Source organism: Poecilia reticulata, linkage group LG8 (assembly GCF_000633615.1).
Source record: "Poecilia reticulata strain Guanapo linkage group LG8, Guppy_female_1.0+MT, whole genome shotgun sequence".
Classification (NCBI taxonomy): Eukaryota; Metazoa; Chordata; class Actinopteri; order Cyprinodontiformes; family Poeciliidae; genus Poecilia; species Poecilia reticulata.
The window spans coordinates 13,854,928-13,877,151 of NC_024338.1; the positions used below are offsets into that span (position 1 = coordinate 13,854,928).

At 38.5% G+C, this 22,224-nt stretch overlaps 1 protein-coding gene across 2 annotated transcripts in view; it reads right to left on the reverse strand.

Annotated features, from left to right (window-relative positions):
• adgrl1a (adhesion G protein-coupled receptor L1a) overlaps nt 1–22,224 on the reverse strand; it is a 103,994-nt gene that overhangs the window by 44,893 nt on the left and 36,877 nt on the right. For both annotated transcript variants that reach the window (XM_008416068.2, XM_008416067.2), the window contains exon 2: nt 11,313–11,500. In XM_008416068.2, the coding sequence (XP_008414290.1) occupies nt 11,313–11,382 (70 nt within the window). In that variant the 5' untranslated portion in view covers nt 11,383–11,500. The remainder of the gene's footprint in view (nt 1–11,312; nt 11,501–22,224) is intronic.

The window sequence follows — 22,224 nt, forward strand, 5'->3', positions numbered from 1 at the left end:
GYGTCACGTCATGCAAAGCTTTTAAAAAAGTTARTTTTAAAGGCATACAATTTTTTTCCCTACATTCCATTCCTATGGTTTCAATTTCGGTTCATCTCATCCCAGAGAAAGTGTCACAGTAACTGAAGTGYTGTCAGACAGAAGTGTTGTCAGAGTGGCATAAAAGTTCCTCACTCCCATCTGCTGCTGTGCACTGCTGGTCAACTGCAGAAAGAACACTTTCCCATCACTTACAGCATCTTTCGACATTCCAGTTGATGGCACCATTCTGAAAGCACCATAGTCAGTTTTCTCAGTAATAATAGATTGAAAAGTGTTGATCTTGCGTTTGTAAAAACATCTACAGTTAAGTCACAATAGGAGATATAGCTTGTGGAACCCGGTGACCCCGTGGCTGACTTGTTAACTGGAAAACTATGTTTTGGAGTAATCAGACTCTCTTTTGCTGCAGTCCTTGAAATTTGCAACCATTAGCCCAGAAAATAGGAAAACTAGTGCCAGAAGTCCTTTTTTACAGAGGAGTTATTCTAGAACAGAAATCGGGTTTAAATGTGATCCTTACCATATACATTTTTAAAATAAATTCCAACTTAAACACTAATAGTGTAGGTAGGTTAGAAACGTCTATGACATACATTTTCATATGCCATTATAATTTGCACCAGCCAAAGACCTAATGTCCTTACAATTTTAAGGTTTCACATTAAAGCTGCCAAGGGAGTACAGTAAATTTTACAGTCACTGAACAGAGCCAAGAAGTCTGTGATAGAAACCCTTCTCTCGATGAGATTTATCCAGACCAATTTCTACCCCACTTTATCARTTTAGTGCTGCATCTTAGCGAGTCACTTAGCACTCCAAGTTAGTGTAATGACTCGCTGGAGCATGGCCTGTCACTGTGGACGAGCCCAGGCAGCGCGGCCAGAAATGTCACATTCAGGCAGCCTTCAAGCTGAGAAGTTGTGACAAAGTGACACTCTGAGACAAACCTAAAGGCCTAACATGATGATGCTGAGGCTGGGGGCTGTATGARCTTGTGGGACACTGCGTGTGTGTGCATTTGCGTCTCTGCGTATGGTTGGAATGGTGGCCTCAATGCTGGGATCCTATCTCTTCTCTGACTCCTTTGACTGCTATAGGCAAAGCAGAGGATGAGATGAGGAGTGACTGTATGTGGAGTCACCAGCTTAACTGTAAGGTCAGACCACAAAGCCGGGCCAGAGAGGCACATGTTCACACGGATGGAGCTGAGTCATCCCTAAACACAAAAAAAAAAAACATATATAGTAAAGGTTATCAGAAACAAACTAGAAACTAGTGCACTGTTACACACTTTTTTTATGGTGGCACAAGAGATCTGACATAAAAGGAATAAGGCAGATAGRGGAGAAACAAAATCTCTATTGTTCCAATTTGCTCAACACTTCTWCTATGGCCCAACCCGCTAACTAAACTGAATTACACCACAGTCCATAACATTACATCATTCATAAGAGAACCCAACATGCCCCAGTGCTAACACACATYCCTGTGCAAACACATACATATCTTAGAGGCAGAAACACACAAGCACCAATCCTCATCCATCCTCAACCTCCAGAACTCTCAGTGTGTGTTGACAAACTTTGCTCTGGGGGGAACTAGCATGCAAAAGCAAAGAGATTAAGATGGGCAGTTAAAAAAAAAAAGCCTCTGAGACTCAGAACAACACACACACACGCACGCGTGCACACGCACACACACAAACAACACGCGCGCGCGCACACGCGAACTTGAGTGGGAAGGCGAGACTAGACGTGCTCATACTGTCAAACCAAATTATTGCTAGTGCTGGCATCTAATTATGCAATAAAATCGCCTCAATGGGGCGAAACAGCATAGCCCAAAATAAAAGTCAGCCTGCCTAAAAAGTAGGAGATTCACCCAGTGGAGAGTATCCTCCATCTCCCCGGAGAGAGGAGCGATATAGCGGGCCTCACATAACKTTTCTCCGTACTGTGTTTCCAACAAGCATTACAGAGGGCGAGCTGGGAGACGGTGAGTCAGACCCAGATTCATATAGATTCATGTAAACACTATGGTGGAGTAAGGCTGCAGGTGCTGCAGGGAAACAGCCAGGGGGGGAGGTAAATAAATGAGGAGGTGACAGAGGCAGATATAGGAAAGTTGGAAAAATAGTGAGGGAAGGAAGAAATTAAATTGATGAAAAAGCAGGAGGACAAATGAGGAGAGGAATGAAAGGGTGGAGGGGCTTTTAGGAAGATTTGTGTGCGCATTTGGAAAAGTTGCAGGCTGCATCCAGAGACTTGTTAGGAAAGATGAGTGTCAACGACTGGTTCTGCTGCTGTATTAAAGACTTAATTAACCTTCTTATATACTAAGACAGAGTGCTGAATGTGTGGGCAGTGTCTGTGTGTACTTTTACAAGACATGCATACCCACTAATCTTTTTTTTTGCTCCTGTGTCTTCTTCAACCTATTACACATCTGAATACCTCAAATACTTATTTTACTTTTCATCTGCAGTATAATGCACTTAATGTTTTCTTTTTTCTTTTTTTTTTACCTCAGCACCATCCCTCAATCCCTCATCCAATTTATCCAAACTGCAAAATTTCTCATTTAGCCTATCTAATCATCTGTCCACCACTTCATCTAACCAATATATATTTTTCTATTCATCCTTTAAATCCACCTTCTTGGAATTTTGTTGTATCCTAATCCTTTACTCACTGTTTTACCAGCTTCACTTCTTTAATCTGTCCTTATCCCTCTATTTTTCCTCTATCCTTTCTTTCCTCTTTGTCCTTGGATGTCAGCCAAAGCTCGCTGCCAGATATTATGAATTTATAGTCCACAAAAAACCCTCACCGAAGCCCACGACATGGTTGATACAGACAGACACAACACCTTGCATTAAGATTTTTGTAATAGACCAACACAAATGAGTGCATAACTGTAAAATGTAAGGAAATTATGAATGGTTTTATGCTATTTTTATTTACATTTTTGTTGTTGTTTTTACAAAAAAAAAAGAGTTGTGAAGTGGAGTGTGCATTTATGTGGTACTCTGGTACCCCAAAATAAAAGACAGTGCATCCAATAGCCAAAAGTCAAAATATCAATTTATAGAGTCCACCTGCATTTCATTTAATTTCTGTACAAATAAAGCTGAACTYTGACCGTCTAAAAGGTTTCTTAGAGAGCATTAGTAAAGACCAAGGATCACAGCAGACAGATAAGGGATAAAGTTGTGAAGAAGTTTAAACATGGTTAGGTTATTAGGTTATAAATCAAACCTTGAATAAACATCTGAACTACTAAGTCCATACTCTGAAAATTGAAACACTATTTAGTGAGTACAGAACTTTAAAGAAGAAAAAATGTCCATCTAAATTCAAATTYTTAGAAAAATATTATCTGCCTTATTTTAGCAATGCCTCCTGACTATTAAATATTCCACAGCCAACTGTTGGTGGTTTTAGGTCAAAGCRATAGCAATTGAGAATCACAGCAACTCAGCCACAGAGTGATAGATCAAGCGTGATCAGTAGATACTGAGGTGCATCTACTACACAGGTCACCAACTTTCTGCAGAGTCAATATATACAGACCTCAAAACTTCAYGTGACCTTCAGATTACCCACCTCCTGTGGCTGATCTCTCTGTAGATAGAGCTTCATCAAATATGTTTCGATGGCCAAGTAGCTGCAGTCAAGCCTTAGATCACCAAGTGCAACAAAAAGCGTAGTATATCATGGTGTGAAACATGCTGCCACTGGACTGTGGAGTGGARACACGTTCAGTGGAGTAGCAAATCATGCCACCACGTCTGGCYAGCCAGTAAAAGAGACTTGAGTTGGCTGTTGCCATTCTGCATTATATCCAGTATAAAGTTTGGTGCAGAGGATATTATGGGGAGGTCGGTGATGTGTGGTGAGGTTCATGAAAGACGGGGCACTGACTCCACTGGAATTGGATATAAAACWCAAAATAAAAGTTTATATTTCAGTTTTAACCTTAATTCAGTTGTTTGTTGTCTTTTTCTGACTGTTTCCGGTGTTTTCAATGCACAGAAGAAGAGAACCTGCTGCTCACTGTGCCTGGAGCTCAGCAAACATTTCAGTCTCAGCTGTGCACAGTAGGGAACTCCTGCACATTTGTGAAGCTAATTGCAGTACAATGTGTTTCAGTAAAGGAATAATTCAGGGCTGAAAAGCAAATAAACACTTTTCAGGTTTTTAAATTGATTAATACAAAAGCTAGCATACTATGTAGTGGTTTTCTTCCATTGTATACCACATAGTGTCAGTTCATCAGCAAAATTCAGATAAATTWAAAAAAAAAATGTTGCTTGTAATGTAGCAAAATTTGAACTGTCAGTCATCAATCAATTAATCAAGCTTATTTGTATAGCATATTTCAGCAACAAAGCAATTAAAAGAGCTTTAAATCATTAAAAAAAACAAAAATAAAAACAACATACTGTTAACAATTGAGAAACCAGTGACAAACATTACATTTTGATGAATGTCACTATCAAAATTATCAATGCAAGTAGAATATATTGGTCAATGTTCTATTTATTATGGTTCAAAAGCAACTCTTATTAGGCGGGTTCTTAGCCCTGATGTACAGAAACTCAGTGTTTCAGCTGTTTTGCAGTTTTCTGGAAGTTTGTTCCAGATTTGCGGTGGGTAGAAGCTGAATGCTAGCTTCTCTGTGTTTGGTTGGCTTTCAAAGCAGCACTGTCCAATACACAAACACAATCCTTCAATGATGCAAAGCCTCAAAGTTATCAAAGAGGTCACAAGAGAAAGGATGTGGCTATCACACGGCTGAACACACAGGAGCACAGTCCCCTTTCTTTTCTGTAGGAGTTTGCTTGTTGTCCACAAATCAATASATGCAAGCTAACGTGCTCCTGTACACATATATGAATACAAGCAAACATAAACAAAATGGTCACAAACACATTTGCACTAACACTGCGAACGACTGAACTAACAAAATGGCACAACCCCCATGTACAAGCAAAGGCACATGAGAGCGACCTGCGTCATACTTCAAAGGGAGGTGTTCAGAGAATATGCTGCCTCTCCGCCCCGGCATGTCCCTCCTTCTGCCCACCCACCCCCTACTTCCAATATATGTTCAAAGGCCATCCATTAACCTTTCACTCACACAGGCCTCGCTGTGATCTACTGCTCGCAGCCAAGGGCTTTGAAGAGCATAGAAACCCCCAAACAACAAGGGCGACGGAGGAGGTAGCAAAAGAGGGATGAGAGAAGACTGTAAGAGGTAAAGGAGCGTTAGAGAGAAAAATGACAATGATAAGAGCTGTATGCGAATAACAGATGGTATGAAAAGGGTAAAGAAAGAAAAACAGAGCAGCTGGGAGGAGGCAGCCAGGTTAATCTAAAGGAGGGAGASTGAACAGAAAGTAGGGTAAAGCGACAAGCTGGAGAGGGTCGGACAAATACAAAGTAAAAAAAACCTGAGTTAGAAGAGAAAGACATAAAGCTCCCACAAGAGAAATAGAAGTCCGGCATAAGAAAGGGGATTTGGGGGAGGCTGGCGGGTTGGTTGGGTGTAGGATATCACAACTTAGGGAGGGGGAGTAGTAGCTGAGGTGTTATGGAAGAAACAGAAGAGAGATTGGAAGAAAATGAGAGGTGAGTGTTAGGAGGTGGAAAAGTGAGAAGAACAAAGTGTTGGTAATAAGATGTGGAAGAATAAAAAGGCTCGAAGACCACACACAAGCACGTTCATGCACACGCACACACAAGACACGAAAGAGAAGTTAGACTTTAAAGAAAGTTCTTCATTGCCAAATCCAAATGATTCGCAATATTCACAAGATCCTGGAATAATAAGTATTCTTACTTGTATCTAACACACTTTTAATAAGCTCAGGTTTTGATCACTAAAAAGATTGAAAATAAACTAGTGTATTGATTAAGGTTTTATGATTATGGCGATGCTGCATCYACATCTCAAATACTTACAAAAAAACCTAAAGGCAGGAGCTACGTYGTGTCATTTAGCTTGAAAAGAAAAATCTGCTTTTGAAAAGAATTTGCTCACAAAATAAATTCAAGATTGTAACTTATAAATCCCAGAGACACGAGAACAAAGTTGCAGCAAGGTAGCAAATATTGGCAATATTAGGGTAGCACATATTACTAGAAATCACCATCTGATTTATTGTTTTATTTGAAAATAAAAAAACTTGCAGTAAATTAGTCATAAAACTTAAGTTACTGTACAATTTTGCAGGTAAAAAGAGAATTATTAGTAAACATACAACTCCTTCTCRGTGAACAAATGCACAATTTTAATTACATTAATTAATGTCATTAAACAGAATATTTATAAAGCTGCGCCCTAAAAACTGGAATAGTTGATTTTATATTAAAGACTTATTTTTAATGTTTGATCTTTTTAAGTTCTGCCTGATTTAGATCATCTAATGACATTAATGCAAGGCATTATTTGTGAGCAGTGAGKTTTTTTTAGATGTGCCCAAAGAAAAATGCACAACAGTGAATTTTTACGACATAAGTAATGCAGTAAGGTGTTCGATGGACCTGAGTGCACGTAGTAAGTTTACGAGCTTAACCGCTTTATTGACTTTTCTCAAAGTTTTATTGCTCTTATACAGCTGGCGACACAATGCTTATGCATTTGTGAGAAGGTCACAGGTTAAAAACTTTATCACCAGAAGAAAAGTCTTTTTTTACTTTCCTTTTTATATATATCTATATATAATTCAATACTCGGTGTTACTTAAGGGCAGCGTTTCTGGTCTCTCTGAATTTTAAATTCTCTTCTGGCTAGGCATGGGAAGAAGAATGCAATKGCTTGATAATAAAATTACAATATCGATTATGATGCATCCATTTTCTTGCCTCTCCTTCATTAAAGTCTGCTCATCATTCTTTGCCAAATTTAACACCAAAAAATGTAGATCAAGTGTATATTTCTATTCTTTTATTGTGGCCTCCAATGAACAGGCCACATATATTACTGGCATGCAAAATTTCTATGAAGGACATCTACCAAATATTAATATTATGATTCAATGGATTGTGCTGTTCTACAAGGGTGTGATTAATTCTTCATCTGGCACGTAATGAATAATAGCAGCTCATCCCTGCCTTACAGAGAGCAAAATAATACACTGGGATCAGTCTGCTTCCAGACATTATGTCACCGACCAAAGACAGTTGGGGGAGCAGGCACTTTGTTGAAAAGATGTGTAAAAACAGCTAGTCCCACATCTTTAAATAATAGCTGCTGTTCAGGGGAATGGGCCAGGGAAGGGGGAAAAAAAGCAGGAGAGTGGAGGGCTAGACAGATAAAAATGTCTGCCTGTGCACTTAAGGGCCAGGGGCCTTTCCACACGACTGATCTTAGAGCAAAGGCTTAAATACAGGGGAGATGAGAACAGATTCAACCAGTCAGCTGGCACTGGCATCAACCTATAACTGGCACAAGCACACACTTGGACCCACACACCTAGTCGGCTGCGTGTTCCCGTCACTACACACCCGTGTGCGAGCAGTGTATGTAAATACCCAGCACACGGAGTGTTTGCGAAATTACATTTATGGTCTGAAAGGAAGAAAATACAAATAGTYCCATAATAGTATGCCTGCCATCACCAGTGCGCATAAATACGAACCGCCATGTTTACACCAACGCTGCTGCTTTTGTAATTGAAAGTTCTGTGTCAGGGCTTCATCACGTACGGCACAGCTGCCTCCCGTGCCTGCCACATTAAGCAAGCCTAATGGATTTTCACATCAATGGCACTGCGCATCAACTAGGGTACATTCTCAAGCATTAAGTCGGTGCGACATTCACTTTGTCAAGGTACAAAGTCCCCTTAAAGTATTCATGCCCCATTTTTTTCCTCCACATTTTGTCACGTTTGAATCAATTTCATTTGGATTTTAAGTGACAGACTRCCACAAAGTAGGACATGTATATGTAGTGGAATACCATATTTTTTGAAGTAAACATCAGAAAGCTGATGCTTGATTTTGATATCCTGAAATAAATCCCAGGATATCAACCAATTGCCTGGCGAAGTTACTAAATTAGTGAGCAGAATGTTTCTGGATGCCATTTAAGCTAAGGAGGAATAAAGCTGTCCTGTAAAGGCATCAAGTTTTTGTTTTAGAAGACATTTCTGAATAAATACCGTCATGAAGATAAAATAATAAACCAAGAAGTCTGTGGTATCTCTGGAGGAGCTGGAGAGATTGACTACTCAGCGGAGAATTTGTTGACAAGAAAACCATTATTTATTCTCACATACGACTCTTATGGAAAGAAGTCAACTTTAAGGATAGTCACAATTTGCAACAAAGGGGCAAAAAAAAAAAAAAAAGACACAAATGTTTTGCTATTGGGGCAGGGGATCATTTTCCAACCCAGAACATACAGCCAGAGCTAAAATTAAATGGCCTAGATCAGAGATTTTTGATGTGTTACAATAATTCAAAATCAATGGTAAAAACAGTTGATAATAGGAAGCAAGAAACTTCCATTAAATAAAAAGGTGCAGAGAAGCACTATACAGGATTTGCCGCAAAATACTGTTCTTAGAAGCACTGGCAAATGTACGGCACAAATTTCAAAATTATTGAAAAAAATAACAAATAAATAAATAATAATAAATAAAAATCATTATTTAATTTAAAACTCAAATCATTTGCCTTCTCCTTAGTCATATGCGCTACTAATATGTTCTTCACAGAGCCCTAGAAGAAGAATAATGAACTGCAGTGATTTAAGTGGAAATATTTTTACGATGCAAGGCGGGATATGTGAGAAAGAAGAACACACACTAAGCTCATGCTGGTTAGGGATATTTTTACTAAAGAGCAGATTTAAGAGGAGAATAAATGTGTGAGAGTTAGTGGTAAATATTAGAATGTGCAGCCAGGAGCGAAGTGGGGTTAAAGCCTGGCAGATTAGTTGGAGAGAGCACCAAGGGAGAGCAGGAGTAGACATTAGACAGTGAAGCCATGTGTGATGCTCATGTCGCTTTTCAAATGAGCTTTGATTAGTCTGAGACTGATTTCCGCAGCTCTCATCACATCAAAACCCCGTTCCCTTCCTTTAGGACCTACTTTCCTTGTTTTCTTTTCCATTTCTCTCCCGCTCCTCTGGTCACACTACAATAGAGACAATGAATCTCTGCCAGATTTTTACTGCCAACATTCTGAGCACCACAACAGTGTGGGTGTGCATGAGCATGTGCCATTATTTATTAAAAAAAAAAAAAAAAATCTTAATTTCATCAAACCAAATGCTGTGCCTGTGCTCCTGAGCTAAATAGGGATGATATTCAATTGATTTATTAATGCATTATTAATAGTCCTGAAGAGCCAGGTCATGCAGATATTTTAGGCTTATCTTCTCACAAATACTCACAGCCGTGCACGTATAGTGCCACAAGACAAAAAGGAATGGAGCAGAATGTATGCAAATCCAATTTCCAGAAAGCTGCCAAATTAAGATGGAAAGAACAGCACCTACTCAAATTAGAAATGAAGCTTCCAAATCAGAGAATGATGGAGCCAATACTTACACAAGTGGGCATAAACACATTTTAATTTCACTCTCTCCTTCGCTCTCATGCATATTCCTAAACTCCTCCTTTGCCGTTATTCCATGCGGTGACCCCGTCTTGCTGAAGCCCCTCCTCCTCATCTTAGCTGTCCATCACCCAGCAGACTGCTGGCACGGAGCTGACTGAGAGCATACAGCAGATGGTGTGCTGCTATCTGTGTGGTGGGCCACTAGCAGGACACTCAACAGCCCCCCCCCTTCCCACCACCCCTTCATCCTCCCTGCAATCTCTGCTCCGTCTCTCATACACATCTTCCGACACGTATATACACACACACCCTCCAGCGTTACTTGAGCCCAGCCAGGTCACCTGCTGCCAAGCTTACAACGCCCCGCGCGCGCACACACTGAAAATGCAATATCTCATGGTACATGGCACATTCAAAGAGGTCACACATATGGCACCATTACATGCACGGATTCCCTCCTATTCTCTCGCCACGCTCCACCTCACAGCAAGATGACGAGAAATTTTATTGACACTCTCACATCACTTCCCACCTTGCGCACACATCCTGGCCTCGTCTCATATGAGAAACGGTTAATGAAGTACAGCTTTTCTAGCCTGGTCAGCAAGTCAATACGCTTACAACCTTCATCAAACAGCTAACATATAAATATTACATCCTCGTTTGCAATAATCCAGTCAGAGCTGCAACAGGGAACAGTGCTTAGGAGCTTCTACCCAGCATTATAAGGTAAGTCGGGGAATCGATATGTACTTAGAAACACATTTTGTTTCCTAAAAAAAATAAATGAATAAATGAGCACAAGCTCTGAATGCAGATAAATACTATTATTATTTTTGCTTCAGTAGACAGAGTGTTTTCCTATTTGGTCACTGCCAAATGTTTCAGAGTTTCGAACAAGCTTWGATGTCAAAGAAAACTGAAACAGACACAAAAAGCAGTTTTCAAGTAAGACGTCCAATTATTAAGGCGTTAAGTAGTTAATAAAACCAAACAGGCCCCAAGTCTCACATCAGTGAGGTCAGTTCATAAAGAAACAAACTGAGCTGAAATGTTATGTGTGGGAGAGCGCTGCATGACCAATACCACTAGAATATCTGATCAACGGTTTTTGAACTTTAGTGCACTTGGGTTATGCTGCTACATATTGATCAGAAACAGCAAGTCCACATCTAAATAGCTCGGAAATAAACAATTTAAGGGCTTCAAAGTGACCTAGTCAAAGTGAAAGACTTAAATCTGATTCAGATGCTGTAACACGATCTTAACACAGAGAGAACTTCACAACTTGGCTAAATGAAAATTATTTTGCAAAGAAGCCAAGTGAGAAACAACAATTCTCWGYAGATATAAAAGACTCATTGCCGCTTATCACATATGATTGATGACAGGGGAAGCATTACTTTTTCATATATGCCCAGGCTGTTTTGCATTGCCCTTGTTTTTCAATATAAAAACAATCCTTAATTTAAAAACATCTCTTTTTATTTACTATATTTTTTAAACAATGCTAATCATTGTTATTTTTAAAACAATGATTATGTAAAACRATGTTTTACATAATCACTTAAATGATTATGTAAAACATTTAAGTRTGTGACACAAAAAAAGCAAAAACAAAAGAAATCTGTAAAGAAGCACAACCTTATTCCAGAACACTCTAAAAAAAAATATTATACCACAGAGATAAAAACCTACCYTGAGAGGAAGGGGCAATGTTGCTAAAAGCCACAAAAGAGCTGAGGATGATCCAGATCGCCAGAGCCATGTTTGAAGCTTAGCAGGGAGACGGGAAAAAGGACGGATGCTAAAGCTTGAAGGTGGTCAGCAGGCACGGGTGCGYGGGGTGCCACTTTCCTCAGCTCACACCCTCCCTGACGGTGACCCTGTAGGCAGAAAGGTTAAAAACAGCAGGTTAAAATTCAAAATGCTGAAAAGGGRCTAGAAGGAAAAAAAAATAGGAGTCATTCTTTTTCCAGTCTGTTTATTTTTTCCCTATACCTATCTGCAAGGCCATCTTGCACTGCATTTATCTGTGAAATATGTAAAAAACTCAGGACTGAGTAAAGCTTAAGAGGCGCAGAAGTGGCATGGTTGCGGTTGACATTGTACTGGGAGAAGAAAAGAGTTGGCTCATTGTGTGATGGTCAAGTGCCTTGATCAGGTGGCACGGCGGTAGCCAATTTGAGCAAGGGGTGATGGAGACAGCTGTTGACACCACCAGCTCATCASTCTGAAGTGTTTAGACACTTTATTGAATCAGACATGCTACATATGTTTGGAGGCCTGTTAGCAGAGCTGTATTCATGCGAAAAACAGGTATCCTCCATGTCTGTTTACCGACATGGCCACATATACAATGTGAGGCAGTGGAAAGTGATAACTTAGCCAGCATTGCTGAAGGGCTCACACATCTCATTTGCCTAATGATATAAATCACTTTCTGGAACTTGAGCTCTGATTCTTTGACAGTAGAGCCTGCAGGGGCTGAAAGACAGAAAACCGAAGAGACAGTGTTGTTATAGCTAATACTCCTCCTGCTGAGTTTGCTGATGAAACAGACAGATTGGTCTGCATGTGTGTGTTTGKAGGGGAATTTGAGCATGATTGCAAGGTACATTTGCCTTTTTATTTAATTATAGGAGGTAATAGGAGTATGTGCACACATCCTCACTTGCAAACTTTGATTCAGCTGTATACTGCACACCCTTTATTTGAGTTTCAGTGCATTGGTTTGTTTCCAAGTGCAGCTTCCCCAACGAGTTATGTTTTTCCAAAGAACCTTCATTTAATCGTAGTGTTACAAATAAAATATTTTCTGTTGTTGAGAATTGCATAATCAATTTGATTCGTATTTTAAACCAAATACTCATTTTCTGATTTGTGAAGGATAATTTAATTCATATTTTGTTACATTTTCAAATAAAAATTATGAATTTAAACAATTTAGCCAGGAGTATTTGTAACAGTACAGCCAAAAATGGCAAACCATTGACTCACATGGACATTTCAGAGTTCAAACTGTCCACACAAAATGGAAAAGAGAGGGATTTAGGTGATTTTAAATATCCTATTGTGTTAGTGCCATGCACAGTTGATATCCATGTTCATCACAAATATCTTCTGAGTTTACAGAGAACTTTCCCAAAAAAAAGGGAGAAAACATCCAGAGTTGCAGTTGTCTGGCTCAAAATTTCTTGTTCATGTTAGAGGTCACAGCTCATTTCATCCACTTGTTTACAAGGTCCTGTTCCTTTGGTTATGATTTTATGTCATGACCACAGGGTAGAGTTTGAGCCTTGACAGGTTGAGGAATCAAGACCTTCACTTTTATACAGTTGTTTTTTTTGTTTGTTTTTTTACCACAACAGACMGGAGCAGCACCTACATCACTGCAGAGTGGGTCTCAGTCTGTTTGTCCATTCCATACTGCTGCATACTTCCATCACTTATTAACAAGGCRCCAAGATGCTTGAATATACCTGCACTTRAGGGAGAGACCTACTCTGGCCACCATTTTGTAGGTTAAGAACCTCGGCTTCTGACTCTCAGGAGCAAAGGAGACRGGGTCAAAAATACACTCATTACAACAGATATGCATACGATTTCTAAACATAACACATCTACAAYGCGTCAAATYTCTAAACAAATGGGCTAAAACWAAAACAAGACCTTTGTGATGTGTTACAATGGGAGATTCTCATTATAGATATGAAGCCAAACAAATCTTCTCCAGCTAGGTGACACTGCCAAGTCAACATGGATCAAAATCTTTGGGGAATGTTTCAAACATCTTGTTGAGTCTTTGCCAGGAAGAATTAAGGCCGTTCTAAACACTGGATTTTCCATATTGACAGCAGTTTCTTGTAAGACAATTAGTCTTTTATTATATTTTATTTATATACTTTAGATAAAGTATAAAATAGCACGTTAAATCAAAAAAAAAATCATAATAATTCTAAAYAAAGTTTAACAGAGATTTCTTTATAATCTATTTATAGATTTATTCAGAAATAAAASATGTCAAAACAACTTCAAAAACTAAGTTTGGTGTTTGCAACTCTTAACTCTGGTTATCATTTCTGGAGTGACATAGAAAGTGAAATTCCTATTAAAAGTTGCACTGCTCTTTTAAGCAAAATAGCGCAAGTCTGTGTACAATTTATTTCATTGGATTAAAATCAAATTTCAGCATTTAAAACAGTTTAAAAAAAAATTATATATATATATATTGTCTTTGGGCGGCATAAAAAAAAGATCTCTATTTAATCATATATGAATCAAAGCGTTACAGATATAGGATTGGGAAAACATACCAATTTATATAATGTCAGAGTGGTTGCATTAGAATATGAAAATATTAATGCAAAAATATTTTACGAAAGCTCTAGCCCAGATTATAAATCTAAAACAAACATGAGTAGATTGTGAGTATTACAGTCCATGCAGTCATGGCTGTTTCCTTCCACAAGAAGYGAAGATGGAAATTCTTGGGTTACTAAGTGGCTCCTTCCAAATCTACATCATCATCCCTGATTTGGCTTTCATTTGAATTCCGGAGCCCCTCCTTGTTATGACCTTTTCTGATATTTAACCTCCTCCCTAGTGGCAATGCCAGAACATTCAGCAACCTGCTTGGGTGTTTCTGTGCGGATTAATATGTTGAATGTTGTAGAGTACAAGCGAGACAGAAAGAGAGAGAGCTACAGACACTAAACAGGAGGGGGACTGAAGGCAAGCAGAACAAAGCAGACTGCAGCAGCTGTTCTTTACATCAGCATTTATTTCTAGGAAATGTTCGACTCAGACACATACACACACACACACACACACACACACACACTGCCTCTACACTAATGAAGATTCTGCTCTAATATGAGTTCATTGCGTGTTGGGTGTGAATAATAGCCAGAAGACATTTTCAGAAGGAAAGGCATGGAGACAAAGATAAGTCTAAAATCTAAAACAAACAGCAATAGCCGTGCAATATAACACTGCAGAGACATTGATTCTCTGTCAGGTTTTTCTTTTTTTTTCACTTCAACTTTACAGCTTTTTTCCATCCGATATCAATTTAATACGAGCGTTGAAAAGGTTTTCTCAACAACATATGTACTCTAAATAAGGAAAATATCCCTTCTCTCATGTTTTGACTTTTCCTCACTATGTATTTTTTAACACCAACTCTCCTGAGGTCTATGAAGATGAAAAAGGCAAAGAAAATAGAGCAGAGAATGACTGGCTGGCTTGGACCGAAGAGATGGGAACCAGAAAAAAGTGCAACCTGGACAAACTGACTCCATTTTGAGATAATACACACACACAAAAAAAAAACAAGCTGACATTACAAAAAAAATCAGTATCTCTGAGGTTAGAAAAGAGGATGAGTGAAAGAATGACAAAACTGAACAGAGGAATAAGGGGAGGAACAAAGATACAAAGCCTGACAAAACAGATAAAAGGAAGAACAAGCACTGTATTGATAGCATTCTGTGTCCAAAATGTGAGAAAATAAGTGAAGAATTAGTGAAAAGTGACAAAAAAAAGTATAATCCTCCCCCCCGAGAATTTACTCTTTTAGTTGTTTATGAGTCAGTCTGCCTCTGGGTGAAGGAGTATACGTGGAGGTTAGGTGTATTTAGGGGGCGTGAGATGGGTGTCTTCACCCTTTCTACTCCCCCTACAGAAGGATGTTAGCTGCCCAAGGCCAGGAGCTGACCTTTTACACTGATCACATCCACTATTATTATCATCAATGTTTCTCTTCTAATGGAGCAGAACGTTATGTCTCTGTGAGTCCTGAGAGTGCAAAATGGGAGAATGGAACAGCAATTTCAAAGCACCGGAGGAGAGGTGAGGAGGCCGAGCTGAAGAGGAGCAGGGAGGTAAGCAAATGACAGTCAGCTGTAACAACACAAAGAAAAACCTGTGGTTGYCTAAATGGGATGGCGACAGAGTCCCACTTGGCCACACCGGTCTGTCATCTTGTCTCAGATGCTATGCTTTGTTTTGTTAGCCATTAATTTACAGGCTGCCTTGATCCAAAGCAAATAACCTCATTATCCTTTTCTATTGGATCATTACGATAATCACTGAGATCATTAGGGTCTGTTTGCTTTGGCAGACATGGTCATCAACAACGGAGTGTCACAAGTCCTCTTCAACCATGGAGGAGGACTTCAGAAGCTATGTGTGTGTGTGTGTGGGGGGGTGTGCGTGTGTGTGTGTGTGTGTGTGTGTGTGTGTGTGTGTGTGTGTGTGTGTGTGTGCCCCTCCTCCCCAGGGATTTTTTTTTGTTCATTTTCATACTTTACTTTTTCATAATATAAATATCATAACATTTTCCAGCCTGGGATTAACTTTTTCCTAAAAAAAAAAAAACAAAGAAAAAAAACTGAAGAACAACCAGTGTTTCTGTTGATTTTTTAAAGAAAAAAAATGAATATTTTTTAACACATCACCAGCACAATTTTGTTTCTGCTTTCCTTTCTCTGATCTGTTGTTGAAATCCCTTCAAATTTACTGTTCATAATTTTCTACTTGAAGACATTTTATCTGTAATTCTACCACGATGCAAATAACCTTTTGCCAGCTTTTAACGTCACTGCAAAAAGAAAAAAAATAAACCGATCAGAATCACTCTCGCTGCCAATTTTGACACTTGTGCTCAAAAAATATAATAGTCGTAATAAAAATATGTGTAATAATAAATATTCAAATATCATAAATTAGATAGGGTAGAAAATAATCTTAGTGTGCTTCTAAAAACAGAAAATGAAAAAAATGAAACTATTTATTATGAATGGAAAGGATAAAACTTAACATTCGTACTCCCAAAAAAAAAAGGGAGAAATGTATATATGCATAATGTTTTTACTCTACTTTAAGAAGATAATTTTTGTCCATAATACACAGGTGGAGACCTTAATGAAGGGACCCTCAAGGCTTACTTATACCACTGAAATATTTTCAAGTACTTCTTAACATTAGCGAGAGAGAGATCACATGAAGAGTAAAGAGTTTACTCAGACTGTTTTGATGCATAATTGGAGAAGTTGCTGCAACTCTCGAAGCTGCAGGCTTTCACTCTTGTCTCTGTTTCTCCCTCCTTGGAAACCGGAGATCTTATTTTGATAACCGAATCGACTCTGCATGGGTCTGTTGCTCAGTGTACTAACACTGCTGTTTTAAAAGTAAAATATCTTCTAAGAACTTCTCAAAAATATTCATGAAGCGCTTTGAAAACACCAACAACCTTACAGGCATTGCAGTATATTTAAAAAACACAGACTCTGTTAGACTAAGCTAAAATCATGCAAGGCAATGGGAGGCAAAGCTTGGATTAGGAAAACAAAAGCACAGATATTCTGTTGGGAAAACACTGGATTGATTTAAACACTTGACAGTAATAAAATGTGACGGTCATTTTTATTTATTTTTTTTCATACAGAAAAGAATCTCTTAAATCTTGACGATGAAGCGACAGCATTTGCCACGCTATTAGGATTGATGTTTATGCCTCAGATGCTTCAACAACAAATAGTTGGTTCAGTGGCAAAGCTCCCGCTATGAAGGAAATGACTGCCTCCTAGCAACCGACACGGTGAGGCATGCAAAACCGAATGGCAATCATTCACTTACAAATCAGAAAGTGAGGCAAACTGCTGCATTAAATATTTGTAATCAAGTAAAAAAAAAAAAAAAACACTTCAAACAGGTTCGTGGTTAAATTGGGGTAAACAGAAAACAGCAGCATTCTTCTTTAACTCAGCACTGCTAAAATTTCGTATCACTCACGTCTGAAAGAAATATTATTTCTCGAGAAAACCATCAATAATGAAGGGTAGTGGAGTAAGATGAAACTGCAAGGGAAGAAAAAAAAATCCTTTGCTCTGCCTGCCGGCCTCCAAGTAATTCTCCCTCTGAGTCATCTGCGTTGAAGCTTTGTCACACCTGATACTCTTTTGTACTCTCTGGAGTTAGGCAAGAGGGAGCAATACAAGAAAGTGTAACAATAAATGAGCATGAGAATGAGTGAATTAATTACTTCTTCACCTCTATAAAAGTAATCACCCACAAAGTGAATGTAATTATCCCACTTCTCAATTTAAAATATAGCAAGTATATTGAAAAATATTGCATTACCATTTAAGAGTTGGTGAGTGGGAGGATGTGTTTTTACTGATGAACCTCCCCGACAGGATGCTCTTATGATTCAATAATTCATTCAAATAGATAAAATAAGAATCTGAACAGAACATACAGCACCTCTCAGWATCCCAGTTTATAGTGATGTAAAAATTTGATCATGGTAAATGATTTAAAACTTTATTACACTTGGAATGTGACATGTACTGTTATTCGCAGTTCATATGTTAGGCATTCTTAAATAAGACGTACCATATATTGTTTTAGCAATATTCCTCACTCTACCACAAAATTTTTTTTTTTCAAAATCTCTGAGACTGTGAGGATGTTATCTGAGCAACAGCCCATTTCAGGCGAGTCTATAGATTTTCGGTCCAATTAAGTTCTGAAATCTGACTAGATTCTAGGATTTAGGTGTATATTTGGGCTCTCTGCTAAAAGTTAAAATCTCTTTTCACTTTCAGCTTGACGGCAGACACCAGAAGGTTTTAGATCAGCGACGGCTGGTGGTTGAAACTGTTCATAGTTTCATCCACCTTGATAAAAATTCAGCAAGGACAGCTCTACTTTGCCGGGTTAAACAGATTCAGTATAATTATAGGTGTGAACTCAAGAAGGCTAAAAGCGGAAAATGAATCGGCAGGTGCTTCAGCAAAGTATTGGTCTAAGGGTGTGCAAAATGATGCAAGCGGTTTTTTGGGGTCGTTTTACCTTAATTTTACACTTCCCCGTCTGACTGCGTTTCCCGTTGAATTCTACAAAATAAATGTCACCTTAAATGTGGAAAAATATTTATCATGCTCTTGTTTTTTTATATGCCAAAAACATGGCATATTGCTTTAAATCACACTCAGGGCTAAAACAACACAAAAAGCRCACCGGAATAGCCCAACCTGTGGAAAAATATGATATAATGTTGGATAAACTTCTGCTCCCCCAACCGATTCACTGTTATCCTCCAGTTACTGCTGCATATCGCTAATCTCTGTAATCCTTTTGTGTGTGGCTATTGCTACCAAAGACAGCATAATAGCATTAGTTATTATTCCCTCACAACAACCTGATTCTATTCCATTTGCATTGATGCTGAGCAGCCCACAAGGTCCCAGCCCCAGTGGGAAGAGAAAGCCCACTGTAATGCTAACACAGAAGCAGTCATTCAGGATGGATAATATTGTTAAGCTTGCAACAACTACAGCAGCACAGTGAGGTCAGACCATCCCAACATCTCTCCATTTACTGGGGTGGGTCAGTTAAGGCCGTAGCTCTGGTGTGGTAGTATCTTGCTTGCTGCAGCAGCCGAGCTGTTTAAATAATGACACCATTGTGCCGTCTCAGTGCAGATGGAACATCAGAGCTCTTGTAATGGCCTGTGTATTAGAGCCAATGTGTTTGATTACTGACTCAGGGAGAGCAGGGATAGGCTGCGTAGTCAGTAGGGAATAAGGCTCCCTCCGAAAGACCAATCCAGGGAAAAAGACCTATTTGAAGAAACAGAAGGAAAGAAGGGGGAGAAAAAAAAGAGGAGGGGGGTTTAATGGAAGCGTCCTTTAAGGGAATGCAAATTAAAGGAGGGAATCTGCCGAGCTGCAGAAATACAGTGGAAGGATATCAAACATGTATAGCGTGGCGACTGAAGAGGTAAAGGCAGAGGAAATGGGGCAGAAGTATTGAAAGAGTCACTCTCATTTTTTTATTCAATAGACTCTCTGATGCATTTTTTCCCTCCCTCTCCATAAGCCTCAACCCAGACACCTCTCCGTCCCTGTAGTCKTTCCCTATTATTATTCCAGAAACAGTCATAGCTTCTAAACTTGGCATGATCTTCATAAAGCAACCAATCRAGCGCTTGGAATTTCTTGAGTGACAGATACACAAACTAATCAGAGGTCATGAGTATTATAAAGGTGGTTMACTGCACACAGAAGAGGTGTTGGTGGGTACTGAGAGGACAATGGAGACATGATATATGGGTTAAATACACAGGCACTGAACTAAGACCTTTATTATCACGCTGCCCTAGAAATTTCAAAGTGAAATAATAAAAAAATTGTAAAATCTTAGATTTGTAAATTAATTAAGTTTAATGTTAGCACAAAAAAAATGTTAGAGCAGTAAAAAAACAACTGCAAAACTACTATAGATTATATATTGGAATAAAATGGATTGCTCTGAATTGGATTTCTACCAGATGATACGAATAATCAGATATAATCTAGACCCCTATTAAATCATATGAAATGTCTTGTCAACATGTGCTACATTTAAAAAAACTGAATTATATGAATACAGGTTGACATTTTCTGACCATTTTTGCAAAATTGTCCCTTCATGGTTTTTTTAATTCTTGGAAGACAAAATGTGGCTTAGAACATCTAATAAATACAAATAAGTGTTTAGACGAATAGTCTAGCTCTTCATGTCCTTTCTGTTCCMCSATASCCCCAAAAGCATGCAATAAAAAAATAACCAGTTATTACTGATCCTTTGCTATTTTATTTAGACTGGACAATAAAAAAATAGACATTTTATTCATTTTCAGACTTACCAACTATTTAATGTTACAACAGATAAGAACTGCTGCTGAAGATTTTTTCTCTAATACAGGACCTTTTATTATTTTTCCAGCTTTGCACAATTTGTATTTAAAGACATACCACCGTCACGGCTATGAATTATGGATAGCTGTTTTATCTCTTAAGAGACATTTCTATGCCTTGTACAAACAATTTAAAATGACTGAATCAGACTAACTGAATGAGAAGCCTCTACTTGTGTATAAAATGCTGCGCTCCAGTACTGCAGCACCTGGAGGCAACTTCTTCCTGACCTCATCCAGCGCTACTTGCATTTCATCTTCTTAGAAGAACCTTTCTAAAATTTAAAACATGCTGCCACAGCGTCAGAACAATTACTATCTCATCACAAGCAGGCACGTCCTGTTGTGATTTAAACAACACATATCAGCAGTGTTTACAGAGAAACCTTCAAATAACCTTTTTGTGTGCTTAAATTTTCGTTTATTTCTTTATAAAATGTTATTATTAATTTAAAAAAACATGATTTTAAATAGAATATTTTATTTGACTTAAATTCAGGGTTATTCAGTCATAACACCAGACTAATTTTAACAACACCTAATTAAATTAGAAGACTGTGAAAAAAATGTATTAATATCAGTAATTCAATTCAAGAAGAAAAACTCATATTTTATAGAGAATTATTAAAGTTGACCTAAATAAATGTTTAAATTGCTGTACAATTTTAATGATTACACCATATGGCTAATTGAATACCTTTAATTCAGCTTCTCATGAAATATCCCAGAATATAACACAAGGCCTAAAAAAAAGGATTTTTTTTTTAATGCATGAATGCCAGCCTACTTAAAAGTYTGTTCATGCTCTCTGCAGCATATCCACTCAATACATGGTCAGGTGTCCTTTTGCATGAACTGAGGCAATAGTGGTAGGACTGCGGCCTGGAGTGTTAAGAAGTTAAAGCTGCTTTAATATTGCTGAAAGGCGAGCTCCTCTAAAATTCCCTGGCAGATGGAAGTGGAGACTTTGGACTCGAAAAAACTCAGTGGACCAACAAAATGCAGATGATGGACTAGCAAAATCATCATCATCATCATCATCATCATCATCATCATCATCATCATCATCATCATCATCATCATCATCATCATCATCATCATCATCATCATCCTAATTCTGTACCCCTCCACTCTATCTGTTAAACTATGTCCAAATGTAATGCAAATGTATTTGATCAAAAAATACATCTTTGGACCAAAGTGAAAGCAGTGCTTTGCAGAACCAACCGTTTGGTCCTTTCTAGCTATAGCCAACAGGTCAGCTTTGGCCATCGTCTCTTTTTCAACACTGGTTTAGTACAAGGAATTTGAAAGTTTCCTGACTACGTCTGTGTGTGGTCGCTCTTGAAGCAGAGACTCCAGCCAAAGTCAACGCCTTGTGAATCTCCTCCAAGCTGTTGAATGGGCTTAGCTGCCTGATCCTTGAAAGGCTTTTTCTACTACACTTTTTTTCTTCCACTCATTTTTTTCAAATATTTGTGCTTTAATACTGCTGTGAAAAGCCAGCTTCTTTTGCAATGACCTTTTGTGGCTTATCCTCCTCGTGTAGGGTGCCAATGACTGTCTGCTGGACAACTGTCAAGTCAGCAGTCTTCCTCATGATTGTGAGGCTACGGCATAACAGTTCATAAAAGCAGTCTAGGTGTCCCCAAGACCTCAGCAGCGCTGAGGCTTATCGCCTTTGTGCCATGCAGCAAATRTATTGATAATGTTTTCATGGATTCAACAGGGAACAAGAAAATTTAACATTTACTGAAAACAATTTGATTTTATCACTACTTTCTAACATTTCTAAAGGTGGCTAACTGGCTGGATATTTGGTTTGATTCTGTCAGTTGATAAGGGGATGATAGATGGGTTGTA